The 20,513-nt window shown below is 38.9% G+C and overlaps 1 protein-coding gene across 4 annotated transcripts in view; it reads right to left on the bottom strand.

The window, feature by feature from the left end:
• LOC138378679 (uncharacterized) overlaps positions 1-20,513 on the bottom strand; it is a 138,280-nt gene that overhangs the window by 104,568 nt on the left and 13,199 nt on the right. The window contains exons 3-5 of one of the 4 annotated variants that reach the window (XM_069464043.1): positions 16,488-16,564; positions 13,868-13,951; positions 12,338-12,415 (exon numbers count right to left, since the gene is read on the bottom strand). In XM_069464043.1, the coding sequence (XP_069320144.1) occupies positions 12,383-12,415; positions 13,868-13,951; positions 16,488-16,564 (194 nt within the window). In that variant the 3' untranslated portion in view covers positions 12,338-12,382. Of the gene's footprint in view, positions 1-12,337; positions 12,416-13,819; positions 13,952-16,487; positions 16,568-20,513 lie in introns of those variants that run through there. The other 3 variants (XR_011231958.1, XR_011231956.1, XR_011231959.1) reach the window with 3 other exon arrangements.

The raw sequence follows: 20,513 nt of genomic DNA, 5'->3' as shown, positions 1-20,513 counted from the left end.
GAACCTATGGTGAGTTTTGCATCGTTACACAGACATGTCATTTTTATCAGTTGTGTCATTGTTATAGACAGGTAAGTTTTTAAAGAGTTGGTAAAACTTGGGGATAGGTCCAATTTTTTTTTTTTTTTTTTTTTGTTGAGACAGAGTCTCACTTTGTTGCCCAGGCTAGAGTGAGTGCCGTGGCGTCAGCTTAGCTCACAGCAACCTCAGACTCCTCGGCTTAAGCGATCCTACTGCCTCAGCCTCCCGAGTTGCTGGGACTACAGGCATGCGCCACTATGCCCGGCTAATTTTTTCTATATAGATTTTTAGTTGTCCATATAATGTCTTTCTATTTTTAGTAGAGACGGGGTCTCGCTCAGGCTGGTCTCGAACTCCTGACCTTGAGCAATCCACCCGCCTCGGCCTCCCAGAGTGCTAGGATTACAGGCGTGAGCCACCACGCCCGGCCGATAGGTCCAATTTAATTGTCTAAAAAGATTAGAGCAAGCTATAAATTATATAATTCATCATTATTAAAATCACAACTTTGAATTAAAAATACTCTCTTTTTATAAAATGGAACCAATATTAATAATGGAAGTAATGTATGTGTCACAGTAAAAATGGTTTATTTCCCCCAAATGAAAACTTTGCCTGTTATGGAAGGGATAGTTAAGTCTCTAGTAGCTTTAAAATAAATAAATGTTTTACTTTTCTAATTTTAATTAACATCACTGCATAGATAAGAGTCAAAATCTAAGGTAATTATTTACAGTGTGACCTTTGGGACAGATTAATAGAGCAACTTTTTAAAGAGAAAGTATTTGTAATGCCTTCGCTATTCATGAAAGATATAATGGAAAGAAAAAGGGTTTTATTGGTTAGTTAATCCCCATAAAATCTATACAATCTTTCACATATATTTTTATTTCTCTTGGGTATACACCTAAGCATGGGAATGCTGGGTCCTATGGGAGGTAAACGCTTAGCTTTTTAAGACACTGCCCAACTGTTTTCCAAAGCGGTGGTTCCATTTAACATTGCTACCAGCAGTGTGTCAGAGCTCCACTTTCCCCCATCCTTGCTAACGTGTGGAGTCGAGACTGGCTATATAATTTGCTAGGTCTGGGGCAAAATGAAAACGCTGGGCTCCCTGTTCTAAGATCATTAAGGATTTCAAGATGAAAACAGGAGGGCATGAAACAAGGCGCAGGGCCCTCCGTGCAGGGGCTCTGTTTCGCCACGCAGGTCACAGGCCCGCGAAGCCAGCCCTGCATGGCCCGCCAGTCTCTTTCTTTCAGCCACTCGGGTAGATGCGCAGCAATTCTCACTGTGTTGTAAGTCGCGTTTCTCCCACGACTAATGACATTGAGCATACTGACCTGTCTTCTGAGCATCTTCTTTGGTGAAGTATCTGGCCAAATGTTTTGCTCATTTTGTTATTGGGTTATTTATTTTTTATTACTGAGTTTGAGACCCATTTACATATTCTGGATACAAGTCCTTTATCAGGTACAGGCTTTGCAAATATTTCCTGTCGGTCTATGGTTGGTATTTTCACGCTAACAGTGTCTTTGGAAGAATATAAGTTTAAAATCTTGATAAAATTCTGCGTGTTCTTTCAGAAAATTATGCTTCAGGTGTTATATTTAAGACATCTTTGCCTAGCCCAAGATCACAAACATTTTCTATTTTCTTCTGGAAGGTTATAGTTTTACATTTATATTTATGGCCCATTTTAAGTTAATTTTCATATATGTATGAGGTGTGCAATGAGTTAATTTTTTTTTTTTTTTTACACACGAGTAGCCACGTTTTCCAGCACAATTTATTGAAAAGACAATCCTTTTTCCACTGCATGGCCTTTGCTCATCTGTAACACATTTGTTTTCCATGCATGAGTGAATCTATTTCTTTTCCTTTTATTTATTTATTTATTTTTGAGACAGAGTCTTGTTCCGTCGCCTGGGCTAGAGTGACGTGGTGTCCACCTAGCTCACTGCAGCCTCTAGCTCCTGAGCTTGAGTGACCCTCCTGCCTCAGCCTCCTGAGTAGCTGGGACTGCAGGTGCCGCCACCACCACACCTGGCTAATTTTTTTTTTTTCTATTTTTAGTAGAGACGGGGTCTCACTCTTGCTCAGGCTGGTCTTGAACTCCTGACCTCGAGTGATCCTCCCTCCTTGGCCTCCCAGAGTGCTGGGATCACAGGAGTGAGCCACCGCACCTGGCCATGAGTCTATTTCTGAACTCTCTATTTCATTCTATTGATCTATTTGTCTGTCTTTTACGACTGTCTTGATTACCATAGCTTTATACAAAACCTTGAAATTGAGTGGTATTAGTCCTCCAACTTTGTTCTTTTTTTCTCTGGAGGACTTATTCTACATCATTTGCATATCCACATGAATATTAGCGTCAGCTTGACAATTTCTACAACAGAGAACACTTGGACTGGGCTTGTGCTGAATCTGAGATCAATTTGGTCAGAATTGATGTCTGAGTGTTTTTCTGAGCTGCGAAGATGTATCTTTCCCTGTGCTGAGGTCTCCTTTATTTTTACTCTGCAATGTTTACAGTTTTTATAGTACAGGTCTTCTGTAGTTTTGTCAGATTTACCTGTAAATATTTCTTTTTAAATGCTATTGTAAATGGTATCATTCGTAATTTCAATTTCCAATCATTCATTGCTAGTATATTCAAATAAAATTTCTTTTTGTATGTTTGTCTTATATCCCAGCGGTCCCCAACCTTTTTGGCACCAAGGATTGGTTTCACGGAAGTCAATTTTTCTACAGACCAGGTGAGGGGGGAAAGGTTTTGGGATGATTCAAGAACATCACATTCATTGTTCAGTCAAACCCCTCTGCTAACGGTAATCTGCCTTTGCAGCCGCTCCCCAGCGCTACCATCACGGCCTCCGCTCCACCTCAGACCATCCGGCATTAGCTTCTCATAAGGATCCGCAACCTAGGTCCCTCCTATGCACAGTTTACAGTCGGGTTCGAGATTCTATGAGAATCTAATGCCGCCACTGGTATGACAAGAGGTGGAGCCCAGGTGGCGATGTGAGCGATGGCTTCCTCCAGAGCAAGTGTTCCGAGAGACAGACAGTGGAAGCTGCTGGTTTCATGAGTCCTGGGCCTGGAAGCTGGCACCATGTCATTTCCACCATGTTCCATTCACCAAACCGTGCTGTATGTTTTCTCTTCATCTCATCAGGTCTTTGCTCTGTTTTCTTTCATGACTTCTTTTGCATTGAATATTTTTTCATTCTTATTTCCTTTGTGGCCCATTAGCTATAACTTTTTGTTTTACTGTTTTATTTAGCTTTAGGGCATGGTTTCTCAACCTGACATTTTGGGTTGGATAGTTCTTTGTGTGGGAAGCTGTCCTGTGCAGCGTAGGATACGTCACAATACCGTTGGTTTCTACCTTCTAGTGATACGACACCACTTTCTGTGCAGCGTAAGGGCCGTACAGCATGCTCCATCCTTCCGTCGCTTCCCCTTGGGTCTCTGTGCTATTGTCATACGTGTTACTTACACATATGTTATACGCCCCACTTTCATTATTGTTATTTTTGTTTAAACAGTCAATTATCTTTTAAAGACGTTTTAAAAAGAAAAAAAGTCACATACTACCCATTTGGTTACCATGGCCAGATCTCTAAACATAATCTCATCTGGTATCATTTTTCTCCTGCCTAAAGTACGTCTAACATTTCTTGCAGTTTAAGAGTCTGTTGCTGGCCGGGCGCGGTGGCTCACGCCTGTAATCCTAGCACTCTGGGAGGCCGAGGCGGGTGGATTGCTCAAGGTCAGGAGTTCGAGACCAGCCTGAGCGAGACCCCGTCTCTACTAAAAATAGAAAGACATTATATGGACAACTAAAAATCTATATAGAAAAAATTAGCCGGGCATAGTGGCGCATGCCTGTAGTCCCAGCTACTCGGGAGGCTGAGGCAGTAGGATCGCTTAAGCCGAGGAGTCTGAGGTTGCTGTGAGCTAAGCTGATGCCACGGCACTCACTCTAGCCTGGGCAACAAAGTGAGACTCTGTCTCAACAAAAAAAAAAAAAAAAAAAAAAAAAAAAAAGAGTCTGTTGCTGATTGATTCTTTCAGCTTTTGTGTATCTTAAAAAGTATTTTACTTTAAACCTATTTTTCTTGTGATACAATTTGCCACTGTAACCATTTGTAAGTGTAGTTCAGTGGCGTTAAGTACATTCACAATGTTGTGCAACCATCATCATTATATATTTCCAATTTTCTCATTATACCAACCGGAAGCTCTGTAACCATTAGGCGGTAACTCCCATTTCCCCCGCCCTCAGCCCCGGGTCACCTCTAACATACTTTGTCTCTGTGAATCTGCCTATTCTAGATATTTCGCAGAAGTGGAATCATATGGTATTTGTCCTTTTGTGCCTGGCTTATTTCACTTATCATAATGTTTCCAAGATTCACCATGCTGTAGCAGGTGTCATAACTCTGTTCCTTTTCATGGCTGAGTAATATTCCTGTGTGTGTACTCGCCACATTTTCTTTATCCATTTATCTGTTGATGGACATTTGGGTCGTTTCTGCCTTTTGGTTAGCGTGAATACAGTTGCTATGAATATTAGTGTGCAAGTGTAGGTTTGAGTCTCTGTTCTGAATTCTTTTGGTTACACACCTGTAAGTGGACTTGCTGGGTCATACGGTAATTCTATGCTTAACCTTTTGAGGAACCACCAGAGTGTTTCAACAATAGCTGCACCATTTTTCACTCTCACTAGCAATGTATGAGGGTTCCAGTTTCTCACAGGCGAGGGGGATGGAGGATGGGATGCCTGGGCTGGGAGTCGGTACCCAGTGTTCCCTCCTGGCCTTAGACCACGCTCCTCAGCTTCTTGGCCATCAGAGCAGGGCTGCTCCCCTTACCCACTGTGGCAGTCCCCTGGAGTCCCCCAGGCTTCACCAAGCAGCGCCCAGGTGACAGGTCCCCAACAACCCCCTTGGACAAGCTCAGACACTCCGGGGCTCTGAACAATTAGAAGCCTGCCCTCTGCCGGCTGCTCAGTGACATAGACACCCCCCCACCCCCCCCCCCAGGCCCGGCAACGGAAACAGGAACGCGCAGGTGCGTCTCGCTCTGGGGCGGGGACTCGCAGGGCGGAGCTTCCACTCGAGGGCGGGCTGTGGCTGCGGCACTTCCGGCTTCTGAAGGAAAGAGGCCTACGCTGGGGCCGAGCCCGGAGCCCCAAAGCCGGCTCGGCCTGGGGGCGGGCTCCAGTCTGGCCACTGCAGAACCCCCGGGCAGAGGCTGTGCCCGAGGATCGGCGGGCTCAGCCACGGTGAGGGAGCGAGGCCGGCCCAAGCCACAGCCGCAGCCACTGCCGCCCGCCCCGGAGTCCCCGCGGGCGTGTCGCTCTCTCGCTCCCGCATCCCTTTCAGGCTCCTGCCTTCCCCCACAGCCCCTTATTGCCACCCGCTCGGTTTCCAGTTCCCCCTTCTCCGTGCAGCCCATTCACCTGCTGGGGTGAAGCCCTTAATCTCCCTTCTTTCCAGCGACAGCCTTTTCCGCGTTCTCTTTGCCACAGTCTCCGCGTCCTTTAACCCTGACCCTTCCTTCTTTTTCTCTTCCATTTTATCTTTTTCTCTCTTCTGTGATCCTCACTCCTTTCTCCCTGTTTTTTTGCTCGCTCTTCTCACCCCCCTCACCATTTTATCTCCACTGACCCCTCCTCTCTATGTCCCTTCTCCCGTCTGTCCCCTCGGCCAAATTTCCTCCCCCTTATTGGACGTCGTCCTCACCCGCTGGCACAGCTGTCCCCATCTCCTTCTCCAGGCTTCAGGGGTCTAAGCAGGAACAATTTGAGGACCGTCTCTTCCCAGGAACTGTAGGGCGGGCAGATGGGGTTTTGTAGTTTTCTTCTTCCTTTTGTGTTTGGAGAAAGGGGAGCTTGGAGGTGTTGAAGAGAGCCTGGAAGCCTTGTTACCTACTGTCATGGCAAAACCTGAGAGATGGTGTGTTATAGCGTGATAAACTGAGGGCCAACATGCATACTGACACCTTATGAAATATTTGCCTTTTTGACAAAAGTAGCTAAAAAATATTTTCATTTTTTTTTTTAATTTTGAGCATCTTTTAGTGGGGAGGAAGAGCTTCAGAAATTTAAAAATATTTATTTACAGGCTTGACTATTATAACTTAGAAAAAATGATTTGTTTTCTTTGGAGGCAGAGACCAAGAGCATTTGGGGACTGACAATCACCTTGCTTGGCACTCGCATTGTGACAGCTTCTTTAATACCTTCCAAAGAGTTCATTTGTTTTGCCCTCTCTGCTTCAGTTGGGAAAAATTTCTCTTTGCAAAATTTCCACTTCCTGTTTCAAAATAGCTTGAGATTTCAGTTGGTTTTTTTCATTGAGTTGGATTACACGTGGTTTGCAGTCCATTTATTGAAAACATTGCTCCATAATATGCAATGGGCTAAATTTTGGTCTCCGAGAGGGACAGAAATTCTAGTCAAAACTAAATCCCAATAATCATATTCTCCTAGGATGTTAGTCATTTTCCATTTTCCCTCCATCTGTCCTTTAGGAAAATGGATTAATATAAAATTGTTTAATCTATGAACATTCCCTAACTCACTGGCTCCTGAATTTTTAGGTTGTCATTTTCCTGTGTCTGTCTCCTTGGCTTTCACAACCCATCACCCTGTTACTGTGTGCTGACCTCTTTCTCTCAGTGGAATGTGAGTTCCTATAGGCAGCAGCTGTGCCTTACCTAGTCCTGGTATTCCTAGTGCTCAGGCCAACTAGGTGCTTGAAAGATTTACTTTATGGTCTCATTTTCCCACCTGGCAAGTATAATCTTAAAGTGAAATTTGAGGCAACTGGACTTTGAGAATCTTCTTTTTGGTGCAAAAGGAAATTTTAGTGAGAAATGGTGATATTCTCTTCAGAATAATAAGCCATCCTCCCTAAGACATCAAATTGCTAGGTTTTTACAAGTGTGAGACCTCCCGCATTTAATAAAAGTATAAGTAATGAGGGAGGAGTTATGTTACTCCTATTTGTGTATGTAGGGTCCCAAAGTATCATTTGGGCTGGGCCTGAAAGATGAATAGGATTTACCTAGATCATTTTGGGAAGAGAAGAGAAAGAATGCTTCATTGTGAATGTGAGTAGAAAGTGCGAAGGAATTAGGATGCACTGTAGGAAGCAGGATTATCATTACATAGCGTGGAAGGATGCAAGAATGAAGATATATAGTAGGAAATGAAGCTAGAAAGATACTATTTTAGTTCATTTAGGCTGTGGTAGCAAATACAATAAAAACTGCTTGTAAACAACAGAAATTTCATTTTAGGATAAAAAGACAATGGAGAAGACCCTTTAGGATGCACCTCCAAATCCAAGTTAGGATCCCAAACAACAATTCCTAGGAAAAGAACCAGCTCAGAGTAAGTCGAGACCATCAACCAAAAACAGAGCTCAGGACGACCCACCAGTTCCACCAGAGGAGAAGCTCGGAGGCGGAGGGCCCAAAAGGGCCATGCCGGTAAGCAGCGCTGAGTTCGGGCTGCTCCTTCGGTGGTCCTGAGTCTTCTCTGAGCCCCACGCCCGGGCACCAATCTTGTCAATGGAAAAGAAACCAAACTCTGTAACATAATTTTAAAGAGATTTAATCTGAGCCAAATTGGAGGTTCATGACCCGGAGCCACGCCCAAGAGGCCTTGAGCAAGTGGACTCGCTGTGGCTGGTATGTTATAGTTTGGTTTTATACATATCAGGGAGACAGGGCTTACAGGTAAAGTCATAAATCAATACGTGGGAGGCATACGTTGGTTTGGCCTGAAGAGTTGGGCCATCTCCAAGCGGGGGCTTGCAGGCTATAGGCGGCGCTGGTGGCGGGGGTATGTGTATGTGTGAGGTGAGTCTCAAAACGTTATTTTAGTTCACAAGTACCCCCCTTGTGGCCAAGAGATGTCAGAGAGACGGCATCTGTGGCCAAACTTTTATGACCTTTAACTTTTGTAACCACTTAATTTGTAATGACCATTGACATCTTGAAGTTTAGAGTAGTTTCAAAGATCAGTGAATTAGACAAAATCATCTTTTCACAAAATACTTACATCTTATGATATTTTCATTAACAATTTTTGTATGGAATTATTTTCCTTTCGTCTACAAGTTTTAATTACATATACAGAAGATAATGTCAACTCTTAGAAAAACCTAGGGAGTTAAAGTAACTTTGAAGTGTTAGTCGCCAATGTTATTAGCATTCCTAAATACAAAGATAACAAGGTAGAAGCGTAAAGTTATGTTTAAGAACCAATGTTGTAGTATTTTACCTTATAAATGATCCAAACATTTTATGATTATCTAACTTAACGTAATGACTTCAAGAGTTTAAATTACAGGAAAATTTTATTCATTTATATTTACCTACTTTCTCTTACCTATTCATTTATTTTAGCAGTTTACTTAGATTCCAACTATTAGTTTAAGTTACTTTTCTGTTTACCATGTTTGTACCCTGTAAATTAGATATGTAACATGGAAAAGGGATTAAAATATAGTTTAAGTTATTGGTTTTTCAATCTTAAACTCATAAATCTTACCGAAAAAAACAAGTAAGTACTTCGGTAAGACTTATTAAACAAATATGACATCACCTTTAAATGTTATAAACCTAGTACACGTTTTAGCATATCCGGTTTAAAGGTATTAGTTCATTAGAGCCTTCCAAAACGTCACGCCCCAAAATAGAATTTATTGACATCACAGGGATCAAAGTGTCTCTGGCTCCCAAAGTCTGGGAGCAAAGGCACCCCAAAAGGTCCCCGTAAAGACCTATTGAGAATTTACTGCTGTGAAGATCACAGCAGAAAGGATTAAAACTTATACATGGACACCTTCAGAAGGAACACTCAAAGGTGCAGGGGAAACTATCCATTTTTTATGTTTAAAGCACGGACAGTCCGGTAGAAATGACTGGACCAAAATGGGGTGCGCTAATTCTACCAGGCGGAGAGGCAGAAGCAGCAAGACTTTTGTATTTAGATTCCGCTTGGCCTCTCTCCAGTGTGCCTTCCTCCCTTCTGGGTTGCAGGGCGGCAAGGCCCTTTCTGGCACGGGGTTTTACGGTAAAACAAAGCGGGTCAGATAACTACTTCATGGCCATTTTACATAGACTAATTTTAGGTTTTAAGCCTAGCTTTCAGGAAAAAAAGGGGTTCTGGGCTGTACGACGTGCTTTGGGATTCAGGGATTCTGGTTTTTATGGCTGGCTTCAGGGAAGCATTGGTACAAGAGGCAGGCAGACAAGGCAAGGTCAGAACATTTTTGCTTCTGAAGCCTTCGTTTTAAGTTAGTTTTCTGAATCCCACATCAACATAAGATCACCGGACTGTAGACTGAGAGAGAGAGGGAAAAAAAAAAACTTTCAGCGCCAATCCTCAGCATCTCAAACAATGACACAAAGCAGTAACATGCTTTTTGCATGAGGATCAAGATTAAGCTGCGTTGAAAACAATCTAAATGGTCTCAAAACAATTTTTTTGCGGGGGTGTGTACACTTGAGTACATGCAATATTTATAAAGAGTAAGACTGTTTTGAGATTCTCTGGATTGTAACCATCGTTCACTTTTTATCTTAAAGTAAATTACTACAGAGAAATTACTAATTTAGAAACTTTTTCCCTAGGCCCAAACTTTGTTAGAGCAGCATAATGTACGCATGACCGGCTAGCTTGTAAAGAGTGGGACAGAAATGGACGAGACCAAGGGAAAACTGAAGCTTTCAATTTAAGCTCTTCTAACGACAACTTCTAGGACAACTCTGAGTCCCTAACTGTACGGTTAATATTAGATGACAGTGCGTTTAGAAATATCCTCTGAGTATCTCTATATAGACACTGAGTCAGTGGAAGTAAACTATATCTGCAATTAGGGTTACAAGAGCAAAACCGAAATATTTTCATACACCTTTCACCAATAACCGGCATCAGGATCTCCAGGTAGCCTCTGAATTGTAAATACCGTAAACAATGAGTTATCTGGACATCAATAGGAAAAGTTAGCAGGTTTCAGAGTAGCCAGAAAAGAAGAGAGAGAGATGTAGCTGGAGACCCTTCAACTCTAGAGCAGTAAATGCGCACAGGCTTCCATTTAAAGTCACCAGCTATAGTAGCTCCCAATAAGAGTCAGCCTGTCCTTTGCAGCAAGGCATTGACTTCTCCAGCTATGAAAGTCTCAGATGGTATCCCCTAACAGAAGAGTATGTCTTCTACATTAAAAATCTGTTTTTTAGTGTATCAACCTTCACGAATTATCCTAGCTAGATGTTATGGATAACTTGCTACAGCTTATGCATCAGCACTTGCTGCTTCACCTTGCACTTTTATGTTATAGAGATGGCTTCGTTACTTAGCCTCATGCACCATCTGCTAGCTTCATACTTTTCTTCTGCAGCTTCCTCACCTCTCTGTCTTCATGGAATTGAAGAGAGGAGCCTGCTCTAAATTAGATTTTATCTTAAGGGAATGTTGTAGCTGGGGTGATCTATCCAGAGCACACAAACTTTCTCTGTATCAGCAATAAAGCTGTTTTGCTTTTTTGTCATTCATGTGTTCACTGGAGTGGCACTTTGCATTTCCTTGAAGAACTTGTCCTTTGCAGCCACAGCTGGGCTAACTGGTGTGGGGGGCCTAGCTTTCCCTGAGCTTTTGAGATGTGTTCCTCATTTTTTGTAGAGGTGGAGTCTGTCTACGTTGCCCATGCTGGTCTCAAAACTCCTGGCCTCAAGTGATCCTTCTGCCTCAGCTTCCTGAAGTGCTGGGATTACAGGTGTCAGCCACTGTGCCCACTGGCCATGATTTTGACTGTATGTTCTTATCTATAAAGTAAGCTAACAAGTACAAAATTGTTGGCATAAATAATTGGAGGCCTAAAATGATATTCTTTTCCTCCAGAGAAGTCTTACTTTCATTTATTCCAGGTGCCTGGCAGAACTCATAACCCAATATCATCTCAATCTGATTTAGGGACTAAATTCTGAAGCTGAGTTACAGCCCTTCTGAGCAACATGTATTTCTAGTTCAAACTTGTTCTCCTCAAGTACAGCCCACTGGGGTCCGAACTCCCATGCTGAGAATTTACCAAGACCCCATCCCCCCGGCTGCAATGCTATCAAAATGGCCCATGCACTCCTAGCTTCCCCTCTGCAAATAATACTGGGGGAAAGTACCCCCAAACACTGGGCATACTTTGAGACTCCTCTTTGTACCCTGATCCAGTAATTCATCATTATCTTGATAGCTCATCCATGCCTTCAAGCAGATTTATATTTTTTAATATTTATTCAGCTTTTCTAGTTGTTCTCAGTGGACGGTTGGCTTGAGTCATCTACATACCTATAACTGGAAACAGAAGTGTCGCCTATGTTGTAAAAAGGTATTGTATATGTTCACTGGTGGTCATTTTAAAATACATAAACAAATTCTTTGATATGCCTTGCTTTAAGAGGTGGGGTTAAATACCCCTCCTCTTGAGTATGAGTTGCATGTAGTGACCTTCATCTAATAGAATGTGGCAAAATGATGGATTGTGACTCCTGAGGGTGGGTCAGAGCAGCTTCCCCCTTGCTCTCTTGCTCAGGGGAAGCCAGTTGCCACAATGTAAAGGGATTCAAAGAGTCCTGTGGAGAGGCCCATGCAGTAAGGCATTGAGGCCTCTTGCCAACAGCCATGTGAATGAGCCGTCTTAGGAGACCCTCCAGGCTCAGTGTGGCCTCTGGATGACTACGGTCCAGGCCAACTTCTTTACTGCAACATGAAAGACTCTGAACGCAAACTACCCAGCTAAACCAGCCTTGAATCTTAATCTGCAAATTGTGAGATGATGAATGTTAAACCAAGCAATTTTGGGGTAAATAGTTTTATATTAATAGTAATATGTTTGTTTTTAAATTTTATATTTTATTATTTTTAATTTAATATCATTCATTTTATGTGAAAAATGAAATCAATAGCTTAAAATTTTAAAGTAATATTTAAATAAAAAAGAATATGTTGTATGATCTCTGCTTCCAGTTAGGAATAAAAACAAAGAGTTTTTCAGAATGGATGAAGTCATTTCCACAATGGTATTAACAGATAATCCATTCAGAAACCCTTTAGGATTTATTCTTACTTCCTGAAGAGCTTCTATGATATGGTCTCTATGCAAAGTGAAAACATACATGAGCATTTGTCGTTTCCAAAGTAACACAATCTCACTATAGCTAAGTTATTTAATGGAACTATGCTTTTACATAAAAAGCTTAAAACCAATTAAAATATAATTTTAGTTCTTACCTGCTGACTTCTGGATGTAGTTTAGCCAGTCACTTCATGATCTTGGTGAAGCTACGCAAGTTCAATGTATTTGGAGGTATGAATCTAACAGGTGCATCAGGTAATAATTTAGCAGATTCAATTTGTTTACAACTCTTGACACCTTAAATAAGCATTTTAAAAGTTTTCTTAAAACCATGACATAGTGATAATCCAGCTTATTCAATTAAAATAAATTTTAAAATTATAAATAGAATAAATTGCTCTGAAAATTTTACTTTAAGATTATTTATACCAAGTAAATTTACTTCAGCGGTGTTCAGGGCTGTGTATTAAGAAAACATGCCCAACATAATTTTTTATAGTAATGATAAAGTCTATGAGACTATGTCTAAATCAGTCTTTCTCAACCGGGATTCTTCCTCTGAACCACAGAACACAGCAAATGGTGTAACTATTTTCTCAACCCTCCCAAAGACAGGACATAATCAGACCCATTCTAGATGCCCAGGAGAGAGGTTAATCCATTAAATAAAATGAATGTTTTAGGCTTAGGGCATTAAAGCTTAGTTCTTTTAATCAACCCACCTGATAAAGGCTGGTCTGAAGAGTAAATATAAATATTCTATATTTTATTTACTAAATACTGTATGTAATGAACACAAACTACATGTCCAGAATTGTATCACAGGTTATGGGGGGGGGGGAAACTAGTAATATAAAGTGCAGCCTCCTTCACTTGTGAAAGATAAAATTAAAATGATCAGTTAGTTACTATTAACCATGCAAGTAGACTATAAATGGTGTGAAACCACTGTAAATCCTGTAAAAATTCAACAAAGGAAGGGCTCAGACTTTAAATCCTAGATGAAAATTCAGGGCAAAATACATAAAATATTAGCTCTGTCACACCAGAATATTACATTTTACTTATTGCCATTATCTCTCCCACTGGATTTAAGCTTCATATAAAAGCACAGATTTTTGTCTATTTTGTTCACTGTTGCTTTCCCAGTTCCTAGAATAATGTACACAGTTGGTATGTAGTAACTCTTTGTTCAATAAATAAGTGAAAAGATTGGAATGTGATAGTTTAAAGTGATAGTTGAAACCACAGAAAAAATGAGCTCTCCAAGAAAAAGCCAAATTACTGGTATGTAACAGCAACGATAATAGCTGTACTTACTGAGTCCATCCTCAGTACAGTGTACTAAGAATTTTTCCATATTAAGCTCATTTAAACTTCTAAATATTTGAGGTAAGAACTACTATCCTCATTTTAAGACAAAAAGCTCAGAGAGTGAGGTAGCTCTCGCAGAGTCACAGGATGAGCAGGAGGCAGAGCAAACCTCCATCATTTTCCACATCATGTTTAAAACCTCAGTGAGCTACAGATGAGGGCATAAAAAAATAAAATGAATACGTTTCATGGTTTTAATAATTATGAGATAACATTAGCTATAAAAAGTGATGAAAGTATACTAATTAGTTACTTATAGAGTAGCACTATTCAAGAATAAAGAAGAAAAAAAAGACTGGAAAGCAGCAGTCCCCCACCTTTTTGGCACCGTTCATTTCCTTCACAGCCATCTTTATATCACTGTTTTTTTTTTTTTTTTTTGGAAAGCAAGAGATGCATATCTAAAATAGAAAAACAGAAAACCAAAAGGTTTTTCATTGACTTTAAATTACCTGAAACTTAATTTTGTAACCACTGGCTCAAATATAGTTTTCACAATAATAAATGCTCTTATAAAGGTTGATATACTAAGCCGGGCGCGGTAGCTCACGTCTGTGATCCTAGCACCCTGGGAGGCCAAGGCGGGTGGATTGCTCAAGGTCAGGAGTTCGAGACCAGCCTGAGCAAGAGCGAGACCCCGTCTCTACTAAAAATAGAAAGAAATTATATAGACAGCTAAAAAAAATATATATATAGAAAAAATTAGCCGGGCATGGTGGTGCATGCCTGTAGTCCCAGTTACTTGGGAGGCTGAGGCAGGAGGATTGCTTGAGCCCAGGAGTTGGAGGTTGCTGTGAGCTAGGCTGATGCTACGGCACTCTAGCCCGGGCAACAGAGTGAGACTCTGTATCAAAAAAAAAAAAAAAAAAGGGTTGATATACTTGGCTTGAAATCAGGAAGAATGTTTATTTAGGATAACTAAATAAAAACCAAATTAAAGATAAGAAATAAAAGATACTAAGCAATTCTCATGAATTATCTCCTTTATATTAAAATGTAATAGAAAACATTTGCAAAGCTGATATATCATAAAGTTGCAGAGATTAGCAATGTGGGGACTATTTATACTTAAAAAATTAAAATTAATTCCTATGTTCAAACATAACCTCCAGATGACTCAAAGGCTTGCAATGTGAAAGTCAAAATTTAAAACATTTACCAGAATATTTAAGAGAATATCTTTATGGCCTTGCTGTGGGGAAATATTTAGACCAAAAAAAAAAAAAAAAAGAAAAGAAAAAGTTGGAACATTGAATCAGAATTTTAACCATATAATTGAGAAAGTCAGGCAAGAGCTATTCCTATAAAAGCACCAGACCTAGAGAGTGTCAGTGGAAGGATACATACCAAATCTGAAAAGTGGTTGTTTTCAAATGATGGGACTATGGATAACTTTTTATAACCTCCTTGTATTTTTACATTTAATTGTATTTTCTAAATTTCCACACAGTACGTAGAATACTTAAGAAAAGAAAACCCCACAGTTTGTTTTAAGGATTCAACAAGATACTAAAAGAATCTTTCAATCAGGTAATACTACTAGGATTATAATACTAGTTTAATGAAATATATTAATACCACAATAATGAGTAAAATTTAGAACGCATATACTCTTAGGTGACTCCATTAAATAAAATTAAACACCTATTTTTCAACAAATTTCAACCCCAACTACAAGCAGGATTCTCTCTTAATTGATAAAGATTTTCATATCTGAATTGAACAGCCACCATTTTTTATCAGAAGACATTAAAGGTATTTCCATCACCATTGTGATTTGAATGATCTGACAATGTCACAAAATACAAACTAGCAACATACAGATTGGAAGAGATTATATATAGATGACGTAGCTATCTACCTAAAAAGTATAAAAGTGTCATCTAAAAAGTAATTAGGGCTGGGCGCAGTGGCTCACGCCTGTAATCCTAGCACTCTGGGAGGCCGAGGAGGATGGATCGCTCGAGGTCAGGAGTTTGAGACTAGCCTGAGCAAGAGCGAGACCCTGTCTCTACTAAAAATAGAAAGAAATTATATGGACAACTAAAATATATATAGAAAAAAATTAGCCGGGCATGGTGGCGCATGTCTGTAGTTCCAGCTACTCGGGAGGCTGAGGCAGTAGGATCGCTTAAGCCCAGGAGTTTGAGGTTGCTGTGAGCTAGGCTGACGCCATGGCACTCACTCTAGCCCAGGCAACAAAGCAAGACTCTGTCTCAAAAAAAAAAAAAAATAAATAAAATAAATAAACAAATAAAAAGTAATTAAAATCAGAAATAATAGAATACAATTTTCTGAGCATCTACTATGTGCCAGGCTTTACTCCTAGTGCTTTACATACTTAACTCATAGTAGTTTCACAACAACGCTATGACAGTACTATCAACCTCGCTTTATAGACAAAGAGGAGGCTGAGGTACAAAAAGGTTAAGTAAATTGCCCAAATTTATTCATCAAGTTGCTGACAGACCTGGGAATTGAGCCAAAGTTATCTCTGTCTGGAGTCCGTTCTCCTTAACTAAGGCACTCTACATTCCCTGTGAAACAGTAACAAGATAAAGTACACGGAAGTCAGTCAGTCTGCTACATACCACTAGTAACAAGCTACAAAGTATAATCGAAGAAAGATCTGATTAAGAATATCACGAACTAATGACTGCAGCTATTTGTCTACACGGCCCCCTGTACTAGCCTGGGACCCTCCTGTGGGAATGGCCTTTGACTTTATCCCCACTGTGGCTGATGTCTGGTACAGAACCTCTAGTGAGCAGCAGGCACACAGTAATGCACATTGGACTGAATTTGGGAAACACACCTGTAGTTAGTAGAAGAATCATAAATTGAAATTTCAGAAACTTGGTATTTCTGGAAATGAGACCTTCAATCAGCCTAAGAAAAGAGAAATAATATGATGTTCAAAAAGAAATCTTGGCATACCTCAGATACTGAAGGGCAGAGACCACCAACATGTACCAAATAACCTTTATCTCTTCGTAAGGGTTCAGCATACATTTCTGCTTGTAGAAAAACAGAATATGCCACAGAAATGATCATCATTGTATTGAGATGTTTAAGAGAAAATGAAAACTTGTCAAATATTTCATGGTTTCTTTTTACTATCACAAAGCTTATCAAAAAGTTATCAACAAATATCAGCATGACCAGACTGAAGACCAAAATCCTGGAGTACTGTGTTAAGATTTCTAGGCCTTAATCATATCATCTTGAAAAATAAATGGGTATGGATTAGTTGATATTAAGTCTCCCATAGCTCAAATGAATAAATTACATCTAAACGGAGTAATCAGTTACAGCTGTCCTTTGGTATCCCTGGGGGACTGGTTCTAGGACTCCCTGCGGATACCAAGCTCTGAGGATGCTCAAATCCCTTATATAAAATGGCATAGTATTTGCATATAATCCACACACATACTCCTATATACCTTAAATTATCTCTAGATTACTCATAATACCTAATACAATGTAAATTCTATGTAAATAGTTGTTATGCTGCATTGTTTAGGAAATAATGGCAAGAAAGTTGGTTGAATCCATGAATACAGAACCCATGGGCTGACTGTACATCACGACTAAAAAGTCTGTCATTTGTCCCTGGTTCAGAGAAGTGCTATGAGAACACTGGATGTACACAGGATCTTAACTCCTTAGTGTTAGTGCTGGCTAGAGCTACTGGTTTCAGCGACATCTTTACACACATTCCTTTGTTCGGGAAATGACATACCAAGAAAACCTTTCAATCAGACAAATACCAACAGCAGGTATTATATAGCTTGTGATAATGTTAAGAGCACATAAGAAAAAAACAGACAAATTACTTGAGTTAGATAGCATGATTTTGGAAACCACAAATACTAGGATTATAGACAATTTTTTTTCTTGCTTGACAAAAAAATTCAAAATTCTTAGGCTGTCATCTCATAGTCAATATTGTGAAGGGAACCTGGTCTGAAATCAAAGATTCACTAAATTGAGATTTGAATTACTAGCAAATCCTGTACCTGGCACAGAGGGAGTACACAAATATTGTCGAATGAATCCATGAGTACTTTCACTTATGTTTTAATAATTTTTAAATAATAATGGGAGATTTGTAAATTTTATTGTGTTCATTAAGTAATAATAGTAACAAGAGTAGCCTAGCACTTATTGAATGCTCTGCTCTAGGCAACATGCTAAGCACTTTATATACATATCACCTCACATGATTCTCCCAACCACCCCGTGAGGGAGCTATTATTAATATTATTTCCATTTTACAGATGATGATACTGAGGCCATAGGAGTTTAGGTCACAAATCTGCTAAGTATTAGTGCTAGAATTCAGGCAGAGTCTTTCATCTTTAGGTAATTAATACCTAACCTTCTTCATTAACTTACTTCATTTAATTTGTTAATCTCTTTGGATTATAAATGTATTCTACAGAGAAAATAGTGAAACTACCTAGCTTTACATTTTTATATTGCAGTGAAAAAGTAGTAAAGAGCTATAGTACACTAAAGGAGTCAGAAGGTATACATTACACCCATCACCTACCCCTTCACTAATTCAATACAAAATATCTACTGGATACCCCATGGGCTGCACGCTGTACTTAGCAGTGAACAAAATCCCTGATCTTGCTGAGCTAGTATGTAAGGGTGGGAAGGCAGTGAACCCAGTAATCAATCAAGTATCAAGTAAGCAAAACATACAGTATTGTGACAAGTGATATGGTGGAAAATAATGCAAGGAAAGAAAAAAAGTTAGAATTAAACCAGATGATATAATATTTTAAGTTGTGTATATGTATTAATATATGCATAAAGAAATGCATTGAAATGCTCACTAAAATATTCATAGTGGTTACTGAAGGTTGGAGAAACTTCAGGTAATTTTAATTTTCTTATATTTTCATATTTTATTTAGAAATCTTAAGCCATTATTTATACAAGCAGAAAAAAATAAAACCATCACTAATATGGAAAATTAAAAAACCCACAGAAACATACAGATAAAAATAAAGAGAGGTAGCATAACTATCACAAGAAATGATAGAATTTTCTCTAGTGCCTGTGATTATTCTAACTATTATAAACATTTAAGGACTATCTAAAGATGAAAATATTCCTGAAATAGATGAAATTATTAAAGTGAGGGAAAGTAAATAGTTTCCATCACTAATACCGATTTGATAGATTAGTACTGGTTACCCAAGGAAAACTGAGAAGTTGGTTTTGTTCACCAGGAAACCGCACCTGGAAAGTGTCCAGTGAGGGCTCAGTGGAAAAGAATGAAGCTTATCTACTTGCTAACCAAATCTTGGGTTTAAGCTTTTAGCAATTTTCTGTTCTTTAAAAAGTTGACCTCCAACTGGCCAATTTCTCCTTTTGTATAAAGAAAAGCCACAAACAGGAATAAAATATTAAAACAGCTCAGGCACCCAACACAACCCAGAAGCAGGTAAGTATTATTTTACAAATAGGTTAGGGTTCCTCAGTAAATTGTTAAACCAACCTAGTGTAAATTTCAGATTCCATCTGTCTTGTTCTATTTGATTTTCTTTCCTTCCTGAGAAGTCAAATCCTGTCAGGTTTTCTTTAGCATCAGACCAGTCTTCACTTATTTCTTGGTAATTTCTACAGTCTAATAAATTGAAAACAATGAGCTATGAATTGCCTACAATGTTTAACCCTCTGAAAAGTTATCTAAAAAGCATGATGAATCACTATGATAATTACTTGTTTTATATACAAATCTAAAGATGAATATTAAGCAAAATAAGAGAACCAAGCATAAAGCTTCTGTGAGAAGGGATTTCAGCAGTCCTGGAATGAAAAGTTCTTTTCAGTTTGAGTGATCTGCTTCCTAGTTTCCCTTTAATTAATATTGATTCCCAGTTTATTAAAACTGTTACTATTCTGATTTTTCAATTGTTATTTATTGGAAAAAAGACATTATGTTTATATACAGAATAAGAGAAAACTTCTTTAAAAAGACTAAGTAGTGCTGCAGCTCTTTATATCATTAAAATTAATGATCTTTTTGGAATGACCATAATCTCTTTTCATAGAGGAGAAAACTAAAAAACTGTACACAATTTACACAGATAGAATTATACACAAGAAAGACAGTTTTCAAATTGGAAACATGAAGCAGAATAAAAGTCCATATTATTATTCAGCATTATCGGATATATTAGGTGACTTTAAAGACAAGCCAAGCAAAAATAAGAACATACTTAACATTCACAATCAGAATGATGCCATTGTAGTCAATTAAAAATATTTATTTTGATTTAATGAATAAACACTGGAGATATTTTAAACCTTGACTGTTTTCTGGCAACTATGAAAGATAATATATTTTTATACTAACTTTTATCATCAACTTTCAGTTGATCAAAGTCTACATTTATATCACCATTTTTTAAACCGTCTTTCTTGGGTGATGTATTTTGTTTAGGATGACTACTGTCAGATAACAAAGATATCTGAGGATTAAGATAATAAAAACAATACTAAGGACTAGCAGTTATTTCACTCTTACTATGTGACAGGCACTGTTCACTGGCATTATTTAGCCCGTACAATAACGAAGGCTATGAGAGTAAAACCATCAACTTGACTTCACAGATGAGAAAACGGAATCTAAGAAACTCACTGCGCCAAGTCACAGTTAACAAGAATTAGGATTTGAATCCAGTCTGTGTATAGTCACTATGTGCTAACACTAGTATTTTGGAAAGTGTGGCAGATACACACTAGAAGTACTTGAGATAACTTTGGGAGGTATATATAAATATTAACATTATGTATTTAATTACATATTACATAACTATATATAAATATTGATAACAGTTATGTATTTAATTTAGTGTATGCTTATGTATATCTTTTATGTATGGGAAATAATATTTCTTTCTTATATGTAAGAGTGAATTATTCTTCACACTTAAATTTTTG

This window comes from Eulemur rufifrons, chromosome 30 (genome assembly GCF_041146395.1).
Source record: "Eulemur rufifrons isolate Redbay chromosome 30, OSU_ERuf_1, whole genome shotgun sequence".
NCBI lineage: Eukaryota > Metazoa > Chordata > Mammalia > Primates > Lemuridae > Eulemur > Eulemur rufifrons.
Note: the sequence above shows the minus strand (reverse complement) of the source record. Positions and strands in the feature narration are given on the sequence as shown.